General features: G+C 42.9%; 1 protein-coding gene across 1 annotated transcript in view; it reads right to left on the minus strand.

The window, feature by feature from the left end:
* The window catches only part of SCAF8 (SR-related CTD associated factor 8), a gene marked incomplete at its 5' end in the record, with an annotated part of 194,012 nt that overhangs the window by 44,284 nt on the left and 123,328 nt on the right, over positions 1 to 26,400 (minus strand). Inside the window, 4 exon segments of the mRNA XM_082249133.1 lie at positions 7,322 to 8,951; positions 10,288 to 10,488; positions 21,359 to 21,427; positions 22,806 to 22,977. Coding sequence (XP_082105259.1) covers positions 7,336 to 8,951; positions 10,288 to 10,488; positions 21,359 to 21,427; positions 22,806 to 22,977 — 2,058 coding nt within the window. The 3' untranslated portion in view covers positions 7,322 to 7,335.

The following is a 26,400-nucleotide window of genomic DNA, read 5'->3' on the forward strand; positions in this document are numbered from 1 at the left end:
CACTAGTGGTAGCATAAGGTGATACCTGGACCCCTAAAGAGGTTGCACAGGCAGTCCAACTCCTCCAGGATGGCACATTAGTATGTGCCATTGCCAAAAGGTTTGCTGTGTTTCGAAGCACAGTTTCACAAGCATGGAGGAGATTCTAGGAGACAGGCAGTTACTCTAGGAGAGCTGGACAGGGCTGTAGAAAGTCCTTAACTCATCAGCAGGACCGGTATCTGCTCCTTTGTGCAAGGTGGAACAGAATGAGCACTGCCAAAGCCCTATAAAATTACCTCCAGCAGGCAACTGGTGCGAATGTCTCTGACCAATCAGAAACAGACTTCTTGAGGGTAGCCGGAGGGCCCGACGTCCTCTAGTGGGCCCTGCGGTTACTGTCCGGCACCTTGGATATTGATTGGCATTTGTTATATAACACCAGAATTGTCAGGTCTGCCACTGGTGCCCTGTACTTTTCACAGATGGGAACAGGTTCACCCTGAGTACATGTGACAGATGTAAAAGGGTCTGGAGAAGCCGTGGAGAAGGTTATGCTGCTTGTAATATCGCTCAGCGTGACCGGTTTGGTGGTGAGTCAGTGACAGTCTGGGGAGGCATATCCATGGAGAGATGCACAGACCACAGACTAGACTATGGCACCCTGACTGCCATTAGGTATTGGGATGAAATCCTTGGACCCATTGTCAGACCCTACGCTGGTGCAGTGGGTCCTGGGTTCCTCCTGGTGCACGACAATGCCGGCCTCATGTGGCGAGAGTATGCAGCCATTTTCTGGAGGATGAAGATATTGATAGTATTGAATGGCCCACACGCTTGCCTAAACTAAATCCGAAAGAACACCTCTGGGACATTATGTGGCATCGTTCCTAACACATTACCCAGTCGAAATCAGTATAGCTATAAAGCATGATATTTTTCCCCATTGAGATCTGATGTTTTCAATGTGTTCCTTTAATTTTTTTGAGCAGTATGTGTGTAGATACAGCTGCAAGAAGAAGTATGCGAACCCTTTGGAATGATATGGATTTCTGCACAAATTGGTCATAAAATGTGATTTGATCATCATCTAAGTCACAACAATAGACAATCACAGTCTGCTTATACTAATAACACACAAAGAATGAAATGTTGCCATGTTTTTATTGAACACACCATGTAAACATTCACAGTGCAGGTGGAAAAAGTATGTGAACCCCTAGACTAATGACCTCTCCAAGAGCTAATTGGAGTGAGATGTCAGCCAACTGGATTCCAATCAATGAGATGAGATTGGAGGTGTTGGTTACAGCTTCTTTTATGCACACTGTGCCTTTAACTTTAAAGTGTCTGTAAACCCTATGAACAAGCTTTTCCTATTTGGAGCCCTTTAGTTTTCATCTGTTAAACAAGGAACCTGCATCTATTAGCCCCCTAATGTCCCATTCGCTCAGAGTAAGGGACTCCACTAAATACTCTAGTGGTCTAATCTCCCCATATCTGCCACTTTTTTCCCTTTTAGGCAACCCACTGTTTTCTCCAGGTTTGGAGTCCGAGTGCCGTCCATTGGTGGGTTTCCTGCAAGTTCCACTGCGTCCATTTGTTCCTCACTGGTCGTTCTGTTTATACCTGGGCTAAAATCAGAGACAAATTTTAAGCCCCCACCCAACTCTTTTGATTACTACAAATTAAACATTGGCAAACTTCAGTGCTCGCTTATAGGGACCTGACAACCCAACTGTCATTGTTTGAGCACATTTGTCATTGGATGCCTCTCTCTCCCAAACTTGTATTCAGATTCATAATACTTTAATAATCCCAAAGGGAAATTAGATCTACTCTCTACTCAGAGATGAATAACCTCAAAAACTCTACTACACTAACTTTTTGTTGCATTAATATCCTCACAATCTAATTGGCTTTTAACCACTTACCCACCTGGCCTATTTTTGACACTTGGTGTTTACAAGCTAAAATCTGTTTTTTTTTTTTTGCTAGAAAACTACTTAGAACCGCCAAACATTATTATTTTTTTTTTTCAGAGACCCTATAGAATAAAATGGAGATCGTTGCAATATTTTTTATCACACCATATTTGCGCAGCGGTCTTCCAAACGCAATTTTTTTGGAAAAAAAATCACTTTTTTTAATTAAAAAATAAGAAAACAGTAAAGTTAGCCCAATTTTTTCCGTAATGTGAAAGATTATGTTATGCCAAGTAAATAGATTACCAACATGACATGCTTCAAAATTGCACAAGCTCGCGGAATGGCGACAAACTTTGGTACTTAAAAATCCTCATAGGCGACACTTTAACCACTTAAGCCCCGGAGGATTTGGCTGCTAAACGACCAGGGGGTATTTTGCGATTCGGCACTGCATGACTTTAACGGACAATTGCACGGTCGTGCGATGCTGTACCTAAACAAATTTGACGTCCTTTTTTTCCCACAAACAGACCTATCTTTTGGTGGTATTTGATCACCTGTGCGCTTTTTACTTTTTTGCGCTATAAACAAAAAAAGAGCGTAAATTTTGCAAAAATAACAATATTTTCACATTTTTTTATATGAAATTCCCCCCCCAAAAAAAATGTAAAAATCAAAATTTTTTAACATTTTCGGCCAATTTGTTTTATGCTACATATGTTTGGTAAAAAACAAAAAATCGCAAAAAGCGTATTTTTATTGGTTTGCGCAAAAGTTATCGCGTTTACTAACAAAGGGAAAGATTTTTGTCATTTTTTTTTTAAACGCGTAATGGCAGAAATCTGCGATTTTTTTTTGCGGTACTGCGACATTGGGGCGGACAGATCGGACCCTTGACTGACATTTTTGACACTTTTGGGGTTACCAGTGACATTTCTACAGTAATCAGTGCTATAAATATGCACTGTTACTGTAGAAATACACTGGTAGTGAAGGGGTTAACTTTATTTGAGAGGGAGGGGCTGTGTGTGTCCCTAGGGGCGTGATTCTTACTGTGATTGGCTGTGACTTGAGGTGTAAGGACACTGATCAACGGTTCTACATAGTAGAACCGTGTGATGAGTGTTTTTACACCGAGGAGAATGACAGGCAGCTTGTTTACACAAGCTGCCTGACTTTCTCCCTCTCCCCCGACGATCGCTGAGTGACCGGCGGACATCGGGTCCGCTGGTCACACGCGCGGGGGGGGGGGGGGTCCGTGACCGCGCCTCCGTCGGCGCGCGCTCGCTCCCCAGACCCTGCCAGGCTAGTGACGTTAATTCACGTCACTTTGCCTGTGAGGGGCTGATCGCCGCAGTAAATTTACTTGCGGCGGTCGGCAAGCGGTTAAAACGTTCTATAGGTTACCAGCTTAGAGTTACAGAGGAGGTCTAGGGCTCAAGTTATTGCTCTCGCTCTAACGATCGCGGCGATACCTCACGTGTGGTTTGAACACCATTTACATATGTGGGCGGGACTTGCGCATGTGTTCGCTTCTGAGTGCGAGCTAACAGGGACAGGGCGCTTTCATTTTTTTTCCCCTATTTATTTTATTTATTATTTTTGATAATAATTTTATCATTTTTCTTCCTATTACAAGGAATGTAAACATTCCTTGTAATAGAAATAGCCATGACAGGACCTCTTTATTGTGAGATCTGGGGTCAAAAAGTCCTCAGATCTCACAAAGACACGAAAAAAAAAAAAAAGGGTTTATGAAAAAAAAAATAAAAAAATTGGCTCTTTAAGCCGGTTGCTAGGCAATGATGTTTGACGTCGCTCCGGTCCTCCAAGACCATAGAGTTTAGTGAGGGCCATCTTGCCCTCACTCGACTTCCTGTCTGTGTAGAGAGAGGACCGAATCGTTTTCCCCGCTGCCGGGAGGACCTCTACCGCCGCACCGTAAGGGTGATCCCGCTGGGACCACCCTTACCTGAAAGCCGATCGCCCGCCATTTTCAAAAATACCGGGGTTATGGCAGCTATCTGCTGCCATAACCCCGGTATTTAGCGTCAAAGTACCGACGTACAACTGCGGCAGGCAGGCGTAAGTGGTTAAAAATGTTTTTCAAGGTGGTACAAGGTCCATCTCATTTGGCACGACTTCATCCATCTGCTCCTGGCACCAGTTTCAGGGGTTGCTCTGCTCCGAGAGATGTCCTCCACATGTGGTGGACATGCCCTATGCTCTCCTGGTTCTGGGCAAAAGTCCTCAAACTTTTACAATCATTGCTAACTTACCCCTTGCCAAGAGATCCATGGTATGTCCTGTTACACTTGAAACCTACGGGCCCCAGCATACCTCAGTTAAAACTGGCCACCTATGAACTACTGGCAGTAAAACAAATAGCAAGAGCTTGGAAACAACAGTTTATACCTTTTACAGAAGTCTGCAGCCACTTAGACTTCTTTTTCACTAACAAAATGCTCTCCAGTATTCTAGATACGCATGTGAAATTTCTTAAAATATTGCCTCTGTGGATCCAATATGCCCAGCTTTTACATGCTAAACATTTTGTCATTTTCTATCATTTCTATACGCGATGTACAACTGCTACTGACTTACAAGTCACTAATATTATACTTCTATCTATATATCTAATTGCAATTACACACTGTATTCCTTAAAACTTAAAAAAAAAAAAATATTTAAAGAAAGGGGGAAAATTGTGTTGATCCTGCCAGAAAATCTTGAAACCTGATAACTTCCTTTGCTTTGTGCCTCTGCTGACTGTTATCAGTTACATTGTTGGTAGATTTCTCTTACAACTACACAATCCTCCTCCTTCCAAATGTTATAAAGAACAGGATACAGGGAGGGGTTTATGATCCTGTTTTTGAGTGATAACACTGCTCCATCCAAAGTATTGTGAGTAAAGCCTAGTACACACGATGAGATTATCGCAAGAATGATCGTCTCTTTTTTTTGCATGCTAGTCTCCATATACAAAAACAAATAAATTACTAAAGTACGAAAATTCTCATATGACAGAATAAAAATTCAGAAGTGATGTAATGTATTTGTATTGAATTTTGCGATAAACACTGTACTGATTAAACTAAAATTGTACAAGAAAAATATTTGTTTGTCCCTTCAGCAAATTTTGGATGAAAGCTGTGTACTAATGATCAGATTATCGTACGAACACTTCGAAAGCTATTTTTATACGATATTCTGATCGCGTGTACCCGACTTAAGTGTTGTCACCCAGGTCAGAAAGGGACCACCAGTTGGAAATAAAGGAAAAAAGCCTAAAAAATAAATAAAAATTAAGATACCACCTCAAAAGCCTGGTACACACGATTAGCCCCGGTTCACATTAGTGCGATCGCGGAGATCGCATGTAATTCGGAGCGCACTACTCCTAAATTACATGTGATCTCATGTGCGGTGCAAATTTCAGCCATACACTTTGTATGGCTGAATTCGCGCCGCATCCGCACTAAACTCGCACCTGACCTTTTTTTGTATCCGCAGCAGAATCGGATAGTGGTTCACACTAGTGCGATCCGATTCTGTGCGAACTTGCAGATCGCACTGCGATATGCGACCGCAACTGGGGGTGTCTTTAACTTTTAATTGACACCCCCTGCTTATCGCCTATGGCAGTGTGAACTGCCAGAGGTGATGATGCGATGCGGGATCACGCTGCATATTCGCAGCGTTCCCGCATCGCACAAATGTGAACCGGGACTTAGCCTTTTTTTTCTTTCAAAATAAAAAACAGTCCGCTCCGGTCAGAGTCGATGTACTACCCATGCGAGGTTAGTTCAGCGATCTCCCCCGCTGAGCTGTTGTGTTCTGGCAGGGAGGCTGTCCCCCACCAGAAGACTCAGATCAGCGCTCTCTGCCATTGGCTGACAGTGTTGATCGGGAGCCGGCCGGCTGCTGGTTTTCCAGCATGCACGTCTGACAGACCGACATACACACGTACATCATTTTTTTTTTTTTTTATTGCCCATTGTTTTCAGACATTCTCCCCGTGTGTACCTGGCTTAAGGACTGGCAGCTGCAATATATCATGTTTGCTTATTACACAATCCTACCAGATGGCACAGCCAGCCCAGTGACCTGCCTTTTCTTTACTACAATCAGTTCTACTCCTTTTCCCTAGCCTGAGATTGGACAGTGAATAAAAAGCAGCAGACTCATTTTATCATACTGCTCTCTCCTCTATCACTATGTTCTTGTTTACTCATGAGCACTGCAGCACAACTAATATGGCTTTAAATGCGGCTTTTCCTTCTTCCAGCCTGAGCACTGCAGTACACAGGGGTTGCAAGAAACCGGGATCAAGTCAAATTCAGGTATTTCAGGTCCTTTTAAAAATACAATAAATGCTTTTAAATTTCCCCTTTCGTAACATGTTACACATATATATAGGGTGTAACATGTTACTAGCCGACCAGCCTCCCCTCCTACAAAACACATGGAGTCTGAAATTTACATGGCCAACCAGACCGAATGATGCAGGAAGCATTTTATCTATGAAAAAACCTTGATATTTACTTCTATTTCACCCTAATTGAATGACTGAAAATGCCACAAAGACCTTTTCACCAAAGAGAATTGCATTCAATAGCACAACATGTATGCAGAAATGCATTTTAACATCACAGGTTAAGATCATTGCATTACAATCAATAAAACCACTTGGTAAAGTAACATCATGGGAATAATTAAAACATCTTTTCAACTTATCAATTCATCACGTGGCAAGTTAAAAAAAAAATACAATACCTGAAACATTGTTATCAAACAGATGTTTTATTAGGATCTAAAAACAAAATGCACCCAACATTAAACATATTTTTTTTTTTCTACTCACTGCAGTACAAGAAACAAATCACAGATACTTAACTTTGGATTATTACATGGACTGTGGTGCGGATATTTCAACCTTGTACTATTGTTTTGTCTTTTGTATCTTAGTACTGCGATCCGCCAAATATTATTTAAGCCAATTAACAGGAACATAAAAATAATCCCAGCTTTGTCTAGACTTTAAAAAAAAAAAATCAACAGCCTGAAATGCAACCAGTCCCAAAATTTCAAACCATCAACTGCTGTACATTTTTTTATATTCTTCCATAGGAAGTCTTTTTGCTGGACATTTCACAGGTGATTGATGATAAAAGCACGTGGGGAAATGCTTGTGATTTCTAATTTAAAAATTAAAATTAAAAAAAAAAAAAATCTCTACCTATCATGTTCAGATTAAGAGCAGTCTATACAAGTCAGTTGTACAGTTAAGTGAAAGGTGAACAGTAACATTAGATTAATTTAAGATTGGCTGACAACAAGCAAACTAGTAAGGTCCAATCAGCCATTAATCTATTACTTAGAGATGACAACTTTACAAAAGGTATCTTTACCTACTGAGTGATGATTATGTTCCCTCAGTTTCTGTGCTTTCAACCAATAGTTGACTCTCTACTTCAGCATCCTTGGCATCCTTCTCTTCCTTTACTTTGCCTGATGATTCTTGTTTACAAAGTTCAGGATCATTTGCGTTTTTAGCAGTTTGTGGTTGACTGCCAGTTTCTGGCATATCTCCATTAACCTGAGGCATATTATCCTCTTTCTGGTTTGTAGCATTGGCTTCTGCAAAATACTCAAACATTTGTGGGTGAGGAGGCATCCAATTGCTGGACGGCCTCTCCCTTCCAAAGCGGTTGCCATTCATTTCTCTTCGAAAAGCAAAATCTCGATCATCTCTATCCCTGTGTCTTTCCCAAGGGCGGCGACGGTCATCGAAATCTCTGTTAACCTCTGGTTCAAATCCTCTGTTCCAACCCATCGCATTCCTAGGCTCATGTCTGTAGTTGCCAGGATGATGTCTTTCATCTTGAAAGCCCTTTGGGCCACCAAAACCAGGAAAAGGTAGGTGTTGTCTTTCATCAAAATCACCTCTATGTCCCCATGGTTTATCTGGGTGAAACATTAATTGCTCCCTTCTACCACCATCTAAAGGTACTCTTCCAAAATTATCCCTTACATCCAGAGGAGGTCGTCCAAAATGTTCTCTCCCTTCCATTGGTAACCTTCCAAAATTATTTCTACCCTCTAATGTAGGTTGTCCATAATGATCTTTATTGTCCATGTGTAGTCTCCCAAGGTGATCTTCTGGAATAAGTCTACCAAAATGATCACGTCCATCTGGTGGTGGCCTGCTAAACATTTCTCTCATATCTAATGGATGTCTCCCAAACGGTGGCAAGATATCTATTGGGGGGCTTCCAAATGGCGGCCTACCTTCTAATGGTAGTTTAATTTCACTATCATGAGAATCAGGGATATTTCTTAGCTTACTTTCATAAGACAGGTGATCAGATGCTCTAAGACTATCAAAAGACTGTGCATCTGTTTTGTTATCAGTTTCATGGGAACCTTCCACAGATAAGTACCCAGAACCACATTCAGGAAGTTTCTCCTGGCCCTCAGAAGGATCTACTACAGCCATATCCTGTAGCTCATGATTATCTACTGTATGTCGAAAATTAACATCCATTTCCTCTGCAGTAATCACACTTTTATTTTCTGGGGCAGCTACAGCTGGTATGCTTTCTTTATTTTGTTCAACTCCAGCTGGCTGACCAACATTTTCTAGAGGAGGAAAACGGTAATCTTGGTCTCCTTCTTGTTGAATATTACTGCTCGGCAGAGGGACACTTTCTTCTTGAGTAGGAGTGTTATCAGAATTTAGTCTATTTGGAATACTTGGACGTGGAAACATATCTCCTGGAGGGAAAGGAAGAGAATGCACAGTAGGGTCAATGAATGCTGGTGGAAGCATGCTTCTCGATGGTGGTAGAGGTGGCATTGCTGGAGTTAATAAAGCAAATCTTGCTGTAGCTGCTTGGGGTAATAATCCTTGACGAATATCTAAGAAGGGCATTCCTGCAATTCTACCTGGCATGGTCAAATGAGGAATGGGTGCTGTGACAGGGGGCTGTGGCTGCATTGTCAAGATCCCAGCACTGCTCACCGTTGTGTTTTGAGAGGCTGAAAGGCAAACAAAAACAAAAAAAAATAAATTATAAGGCATAAAAGTCAAAAAGCATTAAAAACAACAAAAAAGTTGTTTTATTGACTTCAATTTGTCACATACACTATATTCTCAAAACTATTGGAAGGCCTACCTTTACACACACATGAACTTTAATGGCACACCAGTCTTGGTCTGTAGGGTTAAATATTGAGTTGGTCCACCCTTTGCAGCTATAGCAGCTTCAATTCTTCTGGGAAGGCTGTCCACAAGGTATAGGAGTGTGTCTATGGGAATGTTTGAACTTTCTTTCAGAAGCACATGTGAGGTCAGGCACTTATTTGAAAGATATCGGGTTGAGGTCAGGACTCTGGGTAGGCCAGTCAAGTTCCTCCACCCCAGACTGGCCCAAAACATTTGGTGGAGGTGGGATTATGGTATGGGGTTGTTTTTCAGGGGTTGGGCTTGGCCCCTTTGTTTCAGTGAAGAGAAAGCTTAAGGTGTCCACATACCAAGACATTTTGGACAAGTTCATGCTCCTATCTTTGTGGGAACAGTTTGGGGATGGTTCCAACATGACTGTGCACCAGTGCACAAAGCAAGATTCATAAAGACATGGATGAGAAAGTTTGGGGTGGAGGAACTTGACTGGTTCTAACCTCACCTGAAAAGAACACCTTTGGGATGGATTACAGCAGAGACTGTGAGCCAGGCCTTCCCGTCCACATCAGTGCCTAGCCTCACAAACACGCTTCTGGAAGAATGGTCAGGCACTCACCATAGACACTCCTAAACCTTGTGGAAAGCCTTCCCTGAAGAATTGAAGCTGTTATAGCTGCAAAGGGTGGGCCAACTCAATATTAAACCCACGGACTAAGACTGGGATGCCATTAAAGTTCATGTACGTGCATAGGCAGGCAATCCAATACGTTTGGTAATATAGGGTACTTGGATTTCCTATTTCAAAATGTCAAATCTCAAGGACCTGTTTTAGAAGGTGAATCTTTTTTTTTTTTTTTTCAATGGTTTACCTACTGATTCTTATTATGGAGGACCCACCACACTCCTGTACAATCCTTCCCCCCAAAAAAGTTTCTGCACATCCAACTCCCTCCATATGAGAATCCTCGGTTGCAACCACCCTCTCCACCCGCGATCATAAAAATGTATAATTTCCATGAATGTGTAGGGCTATTGCCAGAGCATGCAGATTCACGAACTAATAAATATGGTCTTCAGCACAAACCTTACTCAAAACACTAAAAAAAATGAGAAGGCAATACAAAGAGACTAAAATTACTGTAGCAAGGTATTAGGCCCTCAGTGGATAATAGACTTTTATTTTATGCTTACCATTTGAAGCTGCTCTTTCTATGAGGTTTTCTACAGAAGGTTGTCTTTTGTTTTCCTGATCTATTTGTGTACTTGAAGCTGGGTTAAACACAGATGTGGTGGACGCCGACGTGGTTACAACTGATCCAACAGGCAACATCAGGCTGCTGTATGAAACCTCTTTCATTGTATCTGCAGAAATAGGCAGTCGTGGAACTAGTGCTTTAAAACAAAACAAATGTTTCACAGTTAGAAATGTATCCCCAAACATTTTTAAACTAAAAAGTGTAACTTTAGTCAGAAAATTAAAGTTATAATAAAGCCTCAGTTTTTTTTCATTTAAAAATAACAAACATGTTGTAATTACCTTCTCTGTGTAACGGTTTTGCACAGAGAAGCCCAGATCCTCCTCTTCTCAGGTCCCTCGCCATCGCTTTTGGCTCCTTCCTCCTGCCGAGTGACCCCACAGCAAAAAGTTTGCTATGGGGGCACCTGACCCGAGGCTGTGTGTGTCCATTTAGACACAGAGCCATGGCTAGTCCCTGCTCTCCTCATTGGCTCACTGACTTTGATTGACTACTGGCTCCCGCTGCTGTGTCTCAGCCAATCAGGAGGGAGAGCCGCGGACAGCCAAGCCTCTTGTGCAACATCGCTGTATTGAGATAGGCTCAGGTAAGTATTAGGGGGGCTGCTGCACAAAGAAGATTTTTTATCTTAATGCATTTATGCAATGGATTAAGATTAAAAAAAACTTCTGCCTTTAGAACCACTTTAAGTCCTGCTAGATTACTTCAGGCTGGTGGCTTTTGCAGGTATAGGTATGTAAAACTTTAAAATAAGTGCCTATACTGTTTAAAATCCAGTAATACACTGTCTCACCCTGCTCTGCTCATGCTCAGTGGGTCTCTATTTTTAGGCAATGATGACTTTGTAGAGGCCGATCTACTGACAACCTAACAGAGGAATTAGGCCCTCTTAACCTTTACAGCCAAGGAAGCTGCTTCTGTTTGATTTGCAAATGCCATGGTGCTGCACGTGATCAGTTATGATACCACTCATTTGATGGTTTGACAGTTTGGTTGAGGACCCAAGCAAGTGTGACAGTTACATTCTAGAATGCTGGGATGCTGTGTTTTTTTTTTTTTTAAACTGTTACAGTGGAACTTTAGCCAGAAAATAAAAAGTCCTGCTAGATCACTTCAGGCTTGCCCATTTTGCAGGTATAGCAATGCAAATGTAAATTAAAGGTAAATTAATGTAAACATTAAAAATAAATGTATATACCCAAGTGTTTCTCAACCTTTTTCCAGTCAAGGCACCCTTAAAAATGATGCACAATCTCAAAGCACCCCATTGAAATTGCTAAACTAATAGTTTTACATAAGGCAGCAAGATTCACACACGTGGGCCATCCAACATTAGAGGTGGTTTATTCTTCCAAAGAAAATACACCTTTGCACACCTGTACTGACTAGTATTCCACTGTTTCTCTTCTCCCTCGCTCACACAGCTAATGTGACCCCAGTGCTGATGAAGAGGGACAGGGGAGGGGCAAATAAGGATGCTGTGCAGGCCTACTATGTCCTCCTTATTAACCGATGAGGTCATTGGTTGTTAGGATGCCAACGGCAGGAAGGTTGTATTGGTGCACAATGAAAACCTGTAGTTTTGTAAAAATAAAAGGCAGGATTGATCCACCTGCTGGCTTGTATGAACATTTTGGCCAATTTTTAGACATTTTGCCAAGGCACCCATGAAGAAACCTGAAAGAACCCTGGTTGAAAAAGGCTGGTCTATACTGTTTAAAATCCAGTAATACACTGTCTCACCCTGCTCTGCATATCCTCAGTTGCTCTCCATTGTAGGCACTGCTGAGTTTGTAGACAGCCTTAAAAGCAGAAGTAAACCCTCCTATCCTTTACAGCCAAGGACGCTGCCTCTGTTTAAACTGCAACTGCCATGGTGCAGCACATGATCACACCAGCTATTTGATGGTTTGACAGTTTGGTGGAGGACACAAGCAAATGTGTCAGTTTGCAATCCCCGCATTCCAGCAATGTAACTTTTTTATAACCATTAAATCAATGGGTTAGTTTCACTTTATGATTTACTGCTGTTTGGGGGCTCGGGGCTTAAGCAAAATGGCAGCCTCCAGCAAGAAGCAAGTTTCCTATGGGTAAAGTTCTGTTTTAAATCGATGGGTTTAGTTCCGCTTTATGATTTACAGCTGTTCGGGGGCTCTGGGCTCCATCAAATGGCAGCCTCCAGCAAGAAGAAACAGGAGCAATGCTGGAGGCAATTTACAGCACACACTAATTGTGGTAGCATAATAAGTTCCTAAGGAGATCATACAGACTCACAATAGACAGCGCTAAGCACCAATAACATCTACTCTAGTGTACATAACGAAAACATACTTTAAGAAAATCAAAACACATTATTACCACTGTTAGGTAATGTGAACAACATTGATTATCACATTACAATGGCACCTGAAAGTGGATAGGATCTAATCGGCAGTATGTTTACATGTTGTCCCTGAAGCTAATGTGTTGAAAGCAGAAAAAAACGGGCAAGCATAAAGATTTCAGTGACTTTAACAAAGGCCAAGTTAAAATGGCTAGATGAGAGCATCTCCAAAACAGCAGCTCTTGTGGGATGTTCCTGGTCTGCAGTGGTCAGGACCTACCAAAAGTGGTTCAAGAAAGGAAAACTGGTGCGCTAACAACAGGGTCATGGGTGGCCAGGGCTCATCAATGCATGTGAGGAGCAAAGGCTGGCCCATGTGGTCAGATCCAATAGAAAAGCTACTGTAGCTCAAAAATTACTGAAAGATTTAATACTGGTTCTGATAGAAAGGTGTCAGAACACACAATGCAATGCAGTTTATTGTGTAAGGGTCTGTGTTAGGGTGCCTGTGCTGACCCGTGGCCGCAGCCAAAATAATCTACGATGGGAATCAGAACTGGACCACAGGAGCGATGGAAGAAGGTGTGCTGGTCTGAAGAATTAAAGAATGGTTTATGGAAAACAACGATGAATTTGAGGTGATGATTTGACCTCCAAATCCACTACTGAAAGGTAAGTGCCAGATAACAGAGCAAACCTTTAGATGTCTAATGGAGTCCATGCCTCAACGGGTTATGGTGGGTGGTCACAATGCTATGACTAATCGGTGTGTGTGTGTGTGTGCGCGTGTATGTATGTATGTATGTATGTATGTATGTATGTGTATATATATATATGCACTTTGGGATGCCCCTGCCTCTAACAGGACCTGAGTGTAAGCACTCCTTCATTCTGTCATTGCTGTCAGAGACAGAAATCTCTAAGGATATGAAATCCCAATCATCTCAGGGTAAACTTTAACAAATTTTTTTGATTACTTTAGATTAGATGGTTTGTCAGTAAGCAGCCCTTACAGCTACAGGGTCACAGACAAAACTGTAAAAAGATTACATTTAGAAAACGAAACTGCTAAATCAATACAACTTTCAGAAAACTTTTTAGGCAAGAGATCCTAATAAATTATGTTCTAATTTTATTTTTAGGAAAAAAAAATCCAAAATGGAATTGGTTTGCAGGTCTTTTAAAAGTATCATGTCCCCTACCTCTGTTGAATTTAATGGATACTGCTTACTAAAGCAATGGAAAAGTTAATGCTTTTCCCTTATGTTGCTTTGTGTATAATGCGGAATATGGACATTTTGCACTAAGATGCCACTAAATATTTAAAAACATAATTTACACCATTCTTACACACTAGAGCAGTGTTGGTCAACTTTCTTGATATGGGGGGGGGGGCTCAAGTGCGGCCTCCAACATCACTGAAGTGCTGCACATAAGATTCTGTGAAAATTCATTATCAAAGGCAGCAGGCAAACAGGACATAGTCAAAGACTAAAGGCATGACACAAGAGATGGTCAGAGACTGAACATAATACAGGAGATAGATGGTCAGAGATTGCAGATGTGATACAAGAGATGGTTAAAGACTGCGGACATGTTACAACAGATGGTCAGAAAAATTGGATTTTTGTACTTACCGTAAAATCCATTTCGCTTTCGTTCATCGACAGACACAGAGCTCCATAAATCATAACTACTGGGTTATATGGCACCTCCCAGGAGTAGGACTAGGCAGAACAAAAAACACCTGGCTACGCCCATGGGACATCCTCAGCTTGGTATATAACCCTCCTCTCTGTTCTAGGTAATCAGTTTAGTAGAAAGCAGTATTAGAAATATCAGAACTCTATAGAGTGGTGGGTGCTGTGTCTGTCGTTGAACTCAGAGAAATTTATTTTACGGTAAGTACAAAAATCCAATTTTCTCTTTCGTTCATCGATGGACACAGCGCTCCATAAATCAAAACTACTGGGACGTCCAAAAGCAGTGCCAAAAGGAAAATGAGGGGTGGGGAATATAACCCAAAGCTAAACATAAGAGCCCTTACCCGGATACAGGAGCCCCGTCTGAAAAATAAAAGTTTAAAGAAAAACACCCCTCAAGAGGAAACAGCCCCTCTTAAACAACAGCCTGCAAAACTTTGCGGCCAAAAGAAGCATCCGCAGATGCCAAAGTATCTACCTTATAGAGTTTTGTGAAGGTATGCACCAACGACCAAGTGGCTGCCTTGCAAACTTGTGATATTGATGCCTGATGATGGAAGGCCCAAGAAGCACTCAGCGTCCAAGTAGAATGCGCCGTGACAGGGAAAGGTGGAACCTGACCTTTAATGGAATAGACTTGAGTCATCGTCTGTCTAAACCATCTCGAAATGGTAGCCGAAGAAGCGGCGACCCCTTTTCTTGGTCAAAAAGACAACAAGTGACCTCCGAAAGCACTCAGTAGCTGTCAGATACACCCGAATTGCACGAACAACATCCATGGTATGCAAAGCGAATTCCTTGGGATGAGCCGGCTTGGGACACAAGGAAGGCAACACAATGTCCTTATTATAATGGAAGTCAGAGACCAATTTGGGCAGGAATGATGGACAAGGACGAAGAACCACTTAATCCCTATGGATCCTTAAATAAGTACTGCGACAGGATAATGCCACCAATTCCGATACCCTGTGGGCCGAGTTAATAGCCACCAAGAATGTCACCTTCTGGGATTACATAGGCAAGGGAATCTCCCGAATATTCTCAAATGTAGGTTTCTGGAGAACCAAAAGTACAAAATTTAAATCCCATGATGGCAAAAGAGACCGTGCAGGTGGGGCCACATGTCGAACCCCATGAACAAAGGTACGAAAAAAGAGTGCGTGGCTAGGGGTCGCTGAAAGACGATTGCCAGGGCAGACACCTGCCCCTTGATGGTACTCAAGGTCAACTTCTGATCAACGCCCTGTTGAAGAAAGGTTAAGATCCGAGCCACAAAAGGATCGAGGATGAGCAACAATAGACTCACACAAAGAAATGTACGTTTTCCACGTACGATGGAATATCTTGCTGGAAGACGACTTCCTCGTCTTCACCATAGTAGGGATCACTGATCCAGACAGACCTCAATCCCTCAGTACCTGGCTTTCACTAGCTAAGCCATTAAAACCAGTGACTATAAAGCAGGATGGTAGATCAGCCCTTGGGATAACTGGTCTTTTCTGAGAGGAAGCCCCCAAGCAACGTTTATGGACACCAGACTGATTGGAAGATCCTCACCCTTGATTCCTCACAGGAATTGTGGAAGCAGCCTGAGCCGAGGATGATACTCACCTTACCGTGGCCCTTGGACGCCTGCCAGAGGAACCCGTGATCTCGCAACAAACCTCGGTATCCTCCTGTGGAGCCAAACCTGCTATAGGAGCTGCAAGTAGAACTGTGCAACCAGAACTGTCCTGAAGGTGGATACCACCAGACTCAGAACCTGTAAGCAAAATGGGAGAGAGGACTATCTCTGTGTAAGCAGCCTGTGGTTCCCAAAGTTTGTCCAGAGGAAGGAAGGAGCTCCCTGGTCAGAATTCGACTCAGATCTAGGTAAATCAATTCCCTGGACAGGGATAGGGGGGACCTTAGGTAGTTCGAACATCACCTGAACCTTTGCAGGAATTAAATCCGCACAAGGAGATTCAGGACCTAAAAAAACCTGAAAAGGATAGGCTTTGTCCCCCTTTCTTGGTACCCCCAAAAGAATAATTTTGTGGATCCCCTTGCCGCTCATGAAGGAGGTCCACAAGGCCGGAAACCAGCAAAGATGTCCCTCTACCCCAATGGGTGACGGCAGACCTTCATGCTGAAGGGGTCTTGTCTGCGGGTCCAGAGAAGCTAGCTCTAGGCTTAGCACACCAGTGAAGATTTGAAAGATTTATTTCCTTTATTCTCTGTCCCAGAAGCACAAAAATAATTTTCTATGTGCTAAGGAGGGGGTCCCCTCCCTCCCCCCCCCCCCCCCCCCCCGTCTATGACAAGGATCCTTCCCTTTCCTAGACTATGGCAGGAAGGTACTCTACCCCCCCCCCCACGTGATACCCTTAATGATGTCATCCAGAGTAGCCCCAAAAAGGCGATCGCTGTGAAAGGCCAGATCAATTAGAGCTTGGTCTGCGGACAAATTCTTAAGCCACAGCACGCGCCTGATCACCACCGCTGAAACAAAGATTGGACAGCACAGGAGCTGTATCCAAAGCTGCATACAAATAAACTGGTCCGCTAAATCAACATGAGCAGAGGGGACCTGCTCACCCCCCCAGGCCCTGGCGCAAAAGTTTGGCCCATTCAGTTAGGGTCTGACAAACCAGGGCTGAGGTAAAGACTGGCTGCAATGCTGAACCAGTCATAGTAAACAAGCTGCGTGCTGCAGCCTCTGCTTTCCTGTCAGCCGGCTTCTTAAATGACGGGGATTCCTCTACCAGACCACTTTTATAAAAGGGTACAGCAAAATGTTTGGGGTTCACAAAGGGTAATTTTGGTTGTTCCCATTCCTTACAGGAAAACATATAAATAAGGCACATAAGGAAACACCTTTGGAGTGCAGGGTGACTTATGCATACCAAACGACACAGCCATGTCCGTGGCTACATCAGCTGTATCCTCCATTTTTAAAGTCTCATGCACTGCAGTGATAAGTGAGTCTACCAGCGCTTTTTAATTTGCTGCTGCAGTCATGGAGGGATGGATCTGGAGGTGTGACATTAAGCCCCCCTGGATGGGCCGCATCCACAGCAGCATCAGGCTCAGAATCAAATGAGACAGATTGAGCAGGGAAAGGCGGGGGATGCTTCCTCCTGGACCTTTGCCCACACGCCACTTCCACCCGGGACACTAAGGACTGCAGGATCAGCGTCAGTGCAACCATAGGAAGCTGGGGTTCCATGGGACCTGCCACCTCCATGAGGGGGGTCAGTAGGGGAGATGTGACCCTGAGGCTCCATAAGGAATGGAAGACCTTGCAGTGCAAAAACAATCTTTTGGCACCACTAAATGATCCCCCCAAGGCTCAGGGTACCTATCAGCAGAGAGAGAGAGAGAGAGAAAGAGAGAGAGATATAACAGGGACCCCCAAGGACTCACCCTGCTGATCGGTGGAGCACTGAGAATTCGGAAACGGCATCACCATGGATATCCCTGTTCATATGCTCTGGGCACAGGAAAAGGAAACGGAGGGGAAGTGGAGGAGCTTCGGCATCCCCACGAGTCTTCCGTCGTCTCCAGCGTCTCCCGGACTAAGGGAAAATGGCTCCCGCGACATCGGGCTACACAAACTTGGCTGTCAACCGGGGACCAGCCAGACTAAGGAAAAAAAGCCCCCGTGACATCAGGCTACACAAACATGGCCACCAACCGGAGACCAGCCAGGCTAAGGGAAAATGGCCACCATCAGCTACAGCATGCTGCCAGGATCTTCCCTGTGCCCTCTGCAAGGGGACCCCCTCCTGAAGGTAGGACACACGTTAAGGGAGACTCTGCTGCACACTCTGCACCGGTCTCTGCACTGGGACCCCCTTGCACTATACCCACACTGCAAACAGTGGGGTATGCACCTAGGGGTCTCCTACACTGGGACACCTCCAGACTACCAGGGAAGAACACACTATCCCAGGACTCTTACAGAGTGGGGATAGCGGAAGAGACCCCAGGGGGTCTCCGCTGCATCCTCTGCCCTGGGACCCCTGGGAGAGGGGAAAGGGAGTGGGGAAGCCCAGCTCACTGAGAGATTTTTAAGGATGGAGGGAGCCTACAGACAGGTTTGACCGTCCCTGGAGGTTACCCGCGTCCACCCCAAAAAAAAAAAACTCCAAAAGAGAGAAGGGAGGACTGTACTTACCCTTCCATGGTGCGGATAACACTCCAGACAGAATCCTCTCCACCGAAGCAGGGGAGCTGTCGGCCAAGAGACCACTGCGACTCAGACCCAAGCCTGGTTGTATGCGACCCTGCGAGAAGTTTAACTTGCTGGCCATCCTCTGTCCCTGAGGCTATGTCGCGGCCGAACTAGCTGCGGTCTGCACACGCTCGGTGGCTGGGCTGGGGGGGGAATCACTGAATCTAGATTATCCAGCCCGTTGTCCCAGCCCAGCAGTTGATTGTAGATCTCCAGAGAGAAAAAACAAAAAAGATGTAAGGAAGGAGAAAAAAAATGCTAGGACAAGCGATCCCAGCCGGGAGCCTAGGTCCTTACTCCTGACTAGACAGATTAAAACTGATTACCTAGAGCAGAGAGGGACCAAACTGAGGACGACCCATGGGCTTTGCCAAGTGTTTTTTGTTCAGCCTAGTCCTACTCCTGGAGGAGGCAATATAACCCAGTAGTTATGATTTATGGAGCGCTGTGTCCATCGATGAACGAAAGAGAAATCAGACATGATATAAGACAGAGAGACTGTAACATGCTATGGGAGTTGCTGGAGACTGGGGGTGTGCTTCAAGGGACAGTCATAGCCTGGAGACATATTACATAAGGCTGCTTTAAACCACTACTATAACATGTCAATAGTGAAAACAGTAGTGTCTGCAGAAGACTCAAGGGCCGCAGGTTGGGCCCTGGAGTGTGTATTCGCTACTGTGTGACTTGACATTAAATTTATGAAATAATGCATATGAATTGTGTGTTTGTGTATATTTATATTTACAGTACTGTGCGAAATTTTTAGGCAGGTGAGAAGAAATGCTGAAAAGAATGCATTTCAAAAATATACATTTTGTTTATTATCAATTTACGAAATGGAAATGGAGCGAGCAGAAGAAACATCTAAACCAAATCAATTTTCCGTGTGACCACCCTTTGGCTTCAAACCTGCATTAATTCTTCTAGGTACACTTGCACACGGTTTTTGAAGGAACTTATGAGGTGGGTTGTGCCAAATATCTTGGAGAACCAGCCACCGATCTTCTGTGGATGCCTACACAAGGGCAAAAGGTGATCACACCAAATACTGATTTGATTTGTATTTCTCTTCTGTTCATTTACTTTCCACTTTGTTAATTGATAAAAATAAACTATTAACACTCCTATTTCTGAAAGCCTTTCCTAGTTTAAAGCATTTTTTCACACCTGCATAAAACTTTTGCATAGTAATATATTCAGAGCTTTAGGTGGCTCTGCTCACAGCTCCCACTAGGCACTAGAGGAACTACAAAGGTGTCTCACTGTCCCCATTGAAAACTTTATTTTGTGTTATGAAATAGGATGGATAAACCAATGCCCAAACCAGTATATGCAAGGTAGAGAGAAACCACAAGTAATAAAGATGAAATGAAATGAATGAAAGGCAATAGCAGCCAATTTCTGTAGCGTCACCACATACAATAATAATAAAAAAAAAGGATTGAATCAGCACTAAAGCAAAAAAACAACATATAACATAAAGCAAATAAGGACTATCAGATAAATACAGATGTTTGAGTATAAAAAATGTGCATAACAAATATAAAGAAAGTGCATAGCATGCTTAATTAAAAGCAAAAGTGATTAATAAAGCCCCCATTTAGTAGTGCAATATACGTGAAAAAAACAAACCTAAAAAATTTTGTGAAAACCATAAAGTCCATGAAAAAATGTATATAAAAAAAATGTATATAAAAAAATTATAAGTCCAAAAAAAATAAGCGATGGTATCCAGTGATAAAGGTGTCACCAGTGTAGAATCTCAAAAACAAGCCCTATCCACCAATGAGTTCAATGGCCGCTCACCTTAGTAAAAGGTATATATATGCGCATTCATAATAAGCAATCCACTTGTAGGAATTCCTCCATAGCGGCTAATGGCCAGCTCATGTAAAACAAATAGGCATCTCCATAGTGTAGTATAAAAACACGATTTATTAACAAATATTTAAAAAATTTGTAAGTTACTACTTTTTGTTATTGGTGGATAGTACTTGTTTTTGGGATTCTGCACTGGTGACACCTTTTCACTGGATAACATCACTCATTATTTGTAGACATATATTTTTTTATATACATTTTTTCACAAACTTTATGGATTTCGCAACATTTGTTAGGATTGTTTTTTCACTTATATTGCACTACTACATGTGGGCTTATTTATGTGCTTTATGTAAGCATGCTATGCACTTTATTTATATTTGTTAAGTACATTTTTATACTTGAACATCTGTATTTATCTGATGGTCCTCATTTGCTTTATGTTATTTATATGTTGTTTTTTGCTTTAGCACTGATTTGATTCTTTTTTATTTTTTTGTGTTATGGAGAATCCAGCAGCATGGGTTGAATCCCTTTTACTTGACTTGCATTCAGAGGATCATGCTGCTGGAGTCAACATAAGAAGATGACTATTGCTCATCAGCATCTACCCAAGGCTTTAACGGTTTCGAGAATATTAGACCTTGGTACTAATGTAAATCCTTGACAACCACGTAAAGCATATATGGAGCAGAAAAAAAAAAAAGGGCTTTAATGCCCAGCTGCCACATTAGCGTCCCCAGGTGGCAGGAGACTGCATGCTGAAAGCATGCTCACTGCATACTGACTGAGATGTCACTGTCAGCAACCGACCAAGGCTTCTTATCAGAAGCCAGGAAGATAAGATTGTGATCATGTGACCACTGTGAGAGCCAGTCTGTGATGGGTTAAACAATCTTCAATGTCATCAACAACTTTCCTTGAGCATTATTTAACTTACCTGTTGGAATAGCTGAGCTAATTGCAGGAGGAGGGATAGCAGGTGGTGGCACTGGTGGTGGAATATAACCTGTAAAAAGTAATGCAAGCATATGACTAAATATGAATTTTCCATAATATTTCTAAGCATTTGCACATCTAATTTTTTAGAACAAAAACAAAATATTCATGCTGTAATACTGAATTTGTTTATTTTATTAAAATTACATAAATATTTGGTTGATGTTAATTTAAAAATCAGGGTTCTATTTGAGTTGCCCATATGGTTTTCAATAATGCCTTTAACCTACTGTATTTGTTCTAGTTGTACTACTAGGTACAGTCACTGCTCTTAAACACAGTAGGGCTAATTTAAAAAGGCACTTTAAACACATTTCTGGTGGTGGTATGTAATTGAAAGCCTTGCGCTAGTCATGAAAACCCTGCGTCATTTTCATTGTTAGTACAACATAGTACCGAGAGGTACAAATCAAGCAGTTCTTGTATGCATGTTTTTACTGCATGGTGCTATTGTTGCAACAAATAGATACTGCCATTTTAAACATAAAGAGAGTGGAGGTAAACAGGAGCTCTTCTATGTTGGAGTAATTTATTGATTGTGTTGCATCTCTGAGACAATTCTGTGGAATAAGGGGGTTGATTTACTATAAGTGGAGAGTGCAAAACCTGCTGCAGCTCCGCAGATTTTTTTCAAATCTTAACTGAACAAGCTGAAGTTAGATGCAGATTGGCTTACCATGCACAGCTGCACCAGATTTTTTTACTCTCCAGTTTTAGTAAATCAATTTGTCAAGTTCCTCTAAAGCAGATATTTGATACATTTCAGTTAGATGCTCCCCACCCCCATATTTCCAAATAGCTTCTCTGCCTGTAAAACTCTGCCACTTCATAGGAGAGATGCTTGCACCAGTTCTGTCAGACTAGCAAGAGCTTCATATACACCTTACTGACACATACCTGTACATTATCTGTCACCAATTCTGCCATTTGTTGCACCACCACGAGATTCCTAAAGAGTAACTACAACGTTCCTTATGAATTCCAGGGAGTAGCTTAAAAGTACAGGGTGCTTAAAGTCAAATTCTACCCAAACAATATTATTTTGATTTGGAAAGCGTGGGGAAGTATTAGAACCACTGTTCTCAGGGGGAACACAAAAAAACACATATTTAGCAGAGTAAGAAAGGAATAGGGCTTCTGACAATGTATTCATTGCTGACACTAGCACCCCTTGTTTCTTGCACAGGTGCCAAAGAGACAGCAAATGAGGCAAATTCTTCCCAATAGGCTGGCACATACAAACCATTTTAATCATTCTTCAGTCTGTCCAAAACTAAAAAGAAATATATTTTGGCTGGAGTCGGGCTTTAAAAGAACATATCAGGAAAGGGCAATTGTAATAATCTGAAGTAAACATTGTTTTTAGATTCTAAATACCAAGGGCATACCTGGTGGTGGCTGTGAAGGGTTGAAACCTGCACGCATGAATGGAGGTGGAGGAAGAGTGGTGTAGCCTGGAGGGGGAACCGTCATGGAGACAGGAAATGCAGGTGGTACCAAACTTACAGCAGGAACAGCAGAGACAGCAGGAACAGCAGGTACAGTTGGTGCAACTGGAATCTGTATAACAATAATGAATTAGTGGAAAACTGGAGTGATATAATGTAAAAAATATGATGAGAAATCATATTGGTAAATTAAAAAAATCTAAAGAGTAAAAATTGTACATATATCGCAGCTTACCTCAGATGTAGTGGTTGCATTAGTTAGTTGTTCATTCTGCCAGTTACACGTCTTGTTCTAGGGTGAACGCTCACTCACTGTACTAAATCTATTGAGGACCGTAGTTATCACCCTAGGACTACAGAACATCTCTACCACTACTCTGGTTCAAAGAGATAGTTGGGAACAATTGTAACCTTATGTGAGTCAGCAGATGTAGAAAGTTAACAACTGACAAGATTTCTGGCAGGATGACCAGATATTTAGTGCATTTATTGAAGAGATGTAACAAAACACTACTTTCAATAGTATATTTACAGAACCAAAAGACAGCCAGGAAAAGATCACTATTAGGGTTTACATATCCTGTAAGTGCAAACAAAAAAAGAATGCAAACAGGCAGGCTCTCTATGAATAACATTTACGCTTGCCTGTTTACCATCTTTTTTTAGAACGTACACAAGCGCAGCTCAGTGTACATTCTTGGCACTGGAATTAATAAACTCCTTTGCACATGTGTGGTAGTTACATCATTCCCCAGATAACCCATTTTAATGGCAGAAAACCCGGCTGGAATATTGCTGATGTTGTTTTGTTGGAGTGGATGTATTTGTGGAGTTTAGTTAAGCTTTAAAGTGCACCTGTGCTTTGCCCATGGATGCCTAAAGTGATTGTAAAGGTTTATTTTTTTGTGCAAAATAAGCATACTTACCTACTCTGTGCAAGAGGTTTGCACAAAGCAGCCCTGATCCTCCCCTTATGGGGTGCCCCATTGTCGCTCCTTGCTCCTCTTCATCACACAGAGAGCCACTTTCCATGGGGCCACCTCTGCAGGCGCGCTTACAAGTCCCTCTTCTGCGTCCATTGACACAGACAGGTCTCAGGCCCTGTCCCCCATGTCACTGGATTTGATTGACAGCATTTAATTTAACCAGATTGAGTGAAAGAAAAATTACCTGATTCTTCCATCCACACATCCGAGACGGATGGGAGAATCACTCCTACTTCGGCATTGTGACAGCCGGGAGACTTCCCCACCATCAGAAATACACTGATCAGTGTTGCTGCCTTTGATTAGGAAAAACCCAACAGGGTAGTTCTACAGAAGTCAATCGGTAAATAGACTTCTGTACAACCACTACCCCATACATGGATTGAAATTCACATGATCCCTGCTGGATCCGGAAAAAGATTAATTTTGATCCATTTATGAATATCTTAACACCAAGAAATATATAAATTATTTAAAAAAAAAATTGTTAATGGTTCTCTTTTTATCTTTGCGATCAAAGACATTTTGAAAATAAAAAAGGTCCCAAGCACATTTTCCAGCTAGGCATGAAATTCAAGTGTTTGTAAACCTAGAAAAAACAACAATTTGTTTAGATATGATTTGTCCTTTCAGTGTCTTGTTTTATCTGGTTGATCCTGCCTGTGCTGCTCCTCCTGCAAGTAAACTGACCACGGTAAGCATCGCCGCCTGTCCATGCTAGCGTGGTCAGTTTACGTCTTGTGTTATTCTGGTTAAGATACTGTGCTAGAGTGCGGCATGCCTGTATCTTCCATAGTGCGGCATGCCTGTATCTTCCATAGTGGGTAAACAAACCGCAACCCCCACCACTGCATTTGGCTGCGTAGGGTAGAAGTGATGTTATGCCGCTGGGGTGGATGGGGTTCCATTGCTATCGAAACACAGAAGCTCCCTGGCAACATAACTTCAGTTCACGACATAATGCCTCTAGCACTGCACTCGCCCACCTGCAGGTCCTTGCATCGCTGTAGAAGCCACAGCGATCACATGACCTGCTCTATTGAGCCCGGGGAAAGTGGTAAAGAATTAAATAAATTGGATTTTTGACTTACCGTAAAATCAGTTTCTCTGATGTTCATTGACGGACACAGCTCCTGATATTCTTAACCATTGGGTTATACTGCCCCCTACAGGAGTAGGACACTAGGCAGAAAAAAAGTCTGGCTACGCATATGGGCAGTCCCTGAAAACTCCTGAAAGCATTCCAAAGTCGGAACCGGGACAAACACCCCCTGAAGTAAAAGGTCTTGCACCGCCCCAAAGAGAGCCTGTAAGCAGACCAGGGACAGTCGCACGTTGGAAGGAAAGAACCTTTCTGGAGTGTAAGAAAAAAAACTCGGTCTTGTAGCCGGACTGTATGACTTTATGGACCAACTTGTCTTGTACAGGGGAAGTCCATGGGTCCGGGAACCAGCAAAGACTTCCCCCCACCCCAGATACAGGTGAGGGCACACCTTTAAGTAGGGATGCAACGAAATTTCGGCCAGCAAAATTTTCGGCCGAAAATGGGCCTATCCCATTTCGGCCGATAATGGGTTAAAAATGCCGAAATGAATGGCCGCCGTGAGAAAGGAGGAGGGCGCAGCGCAGGTTTGAAAAGTCCCACCTCTGGCCGGCCGCCCACCTCTCAATGATGTCCCTACTACTACGATCTGTGTATGAATGAACTGACAGACCGGGCGGGAGGGCAGGAGGGTGGCCGCTAATAGCTATAACTAAGTGAGCCTTCACTTCCCTGTCATGCGGGTATCTCCTCTGACAGGGAAGTGAAGCGCTCACATAGTTACAGTTATTAGAAGCCGCTCGCCCGCCCTCCCGCCCGGTGTGTCAGTTCATTCATGCACAGATCGTAGTAGTAGTGATATCACAGGGAGGCGGGCCGCCGGCCAGAGGCACGTCTTTTGAATGAAGGACACTGGAGGAGCACTCAACAGAGTGAGAGTAAGGAGATTGAATCCTTGGGATGGGGAGGGACGCTGAGGCAGAGGGGTGGAGGGTGTACTGTTGTACTGTCGAGGGGGACGCTGAGGCAGTGGCGGGGGGGGGGGGAGCTGAGGCAGCTTACCAATGGTATTAGTATTATGCAACATGAGGGGGGTTAATGTATTGCCACTGCTGGTCACTGATGCATTAGTGACCGACCAGTGGCAGTTAATTAACCCCTTTGTGCTGCATTAGTGCAACCAGTATCAGTGCAACCAGTGTTAATTATTACTGATACTGGTTGCACTAATGCAGCTCAAAAGGGGTTAATTAACTGCCACTGGTCGGTCACTAATGCATCAGTGACCAGCAGTGGCAATACATTAACCCCCTCATGCTGCATAATACAAATACCATTGGTAATTAAATTAACCACTTGCCAACCAGTCACAGTACATATACTGTGACAGGGTGGCAGCGACAGGTGTACGTCGCTGCCTGTTTTTGGTGTATGACACTGTTCTATCTATTTTAAAATTTGGGGGAAAAAGTCATTTTCGGTTTCGGTTTTCGGCCAAGGGCATCCT

Source organism: Pelophylax lessonae (genome assembly GCF_965119305.1).
Source record: "Pelophylax lessonae genome assembly, chromosome: 3".
Classification (NCBI taxonomy): domain Eukaryota; kingdom Metazoa; phylum Chordata; class Amphibia; order Anura; family Ranidae; genus Pelophylax; species Pelophylax lessonae.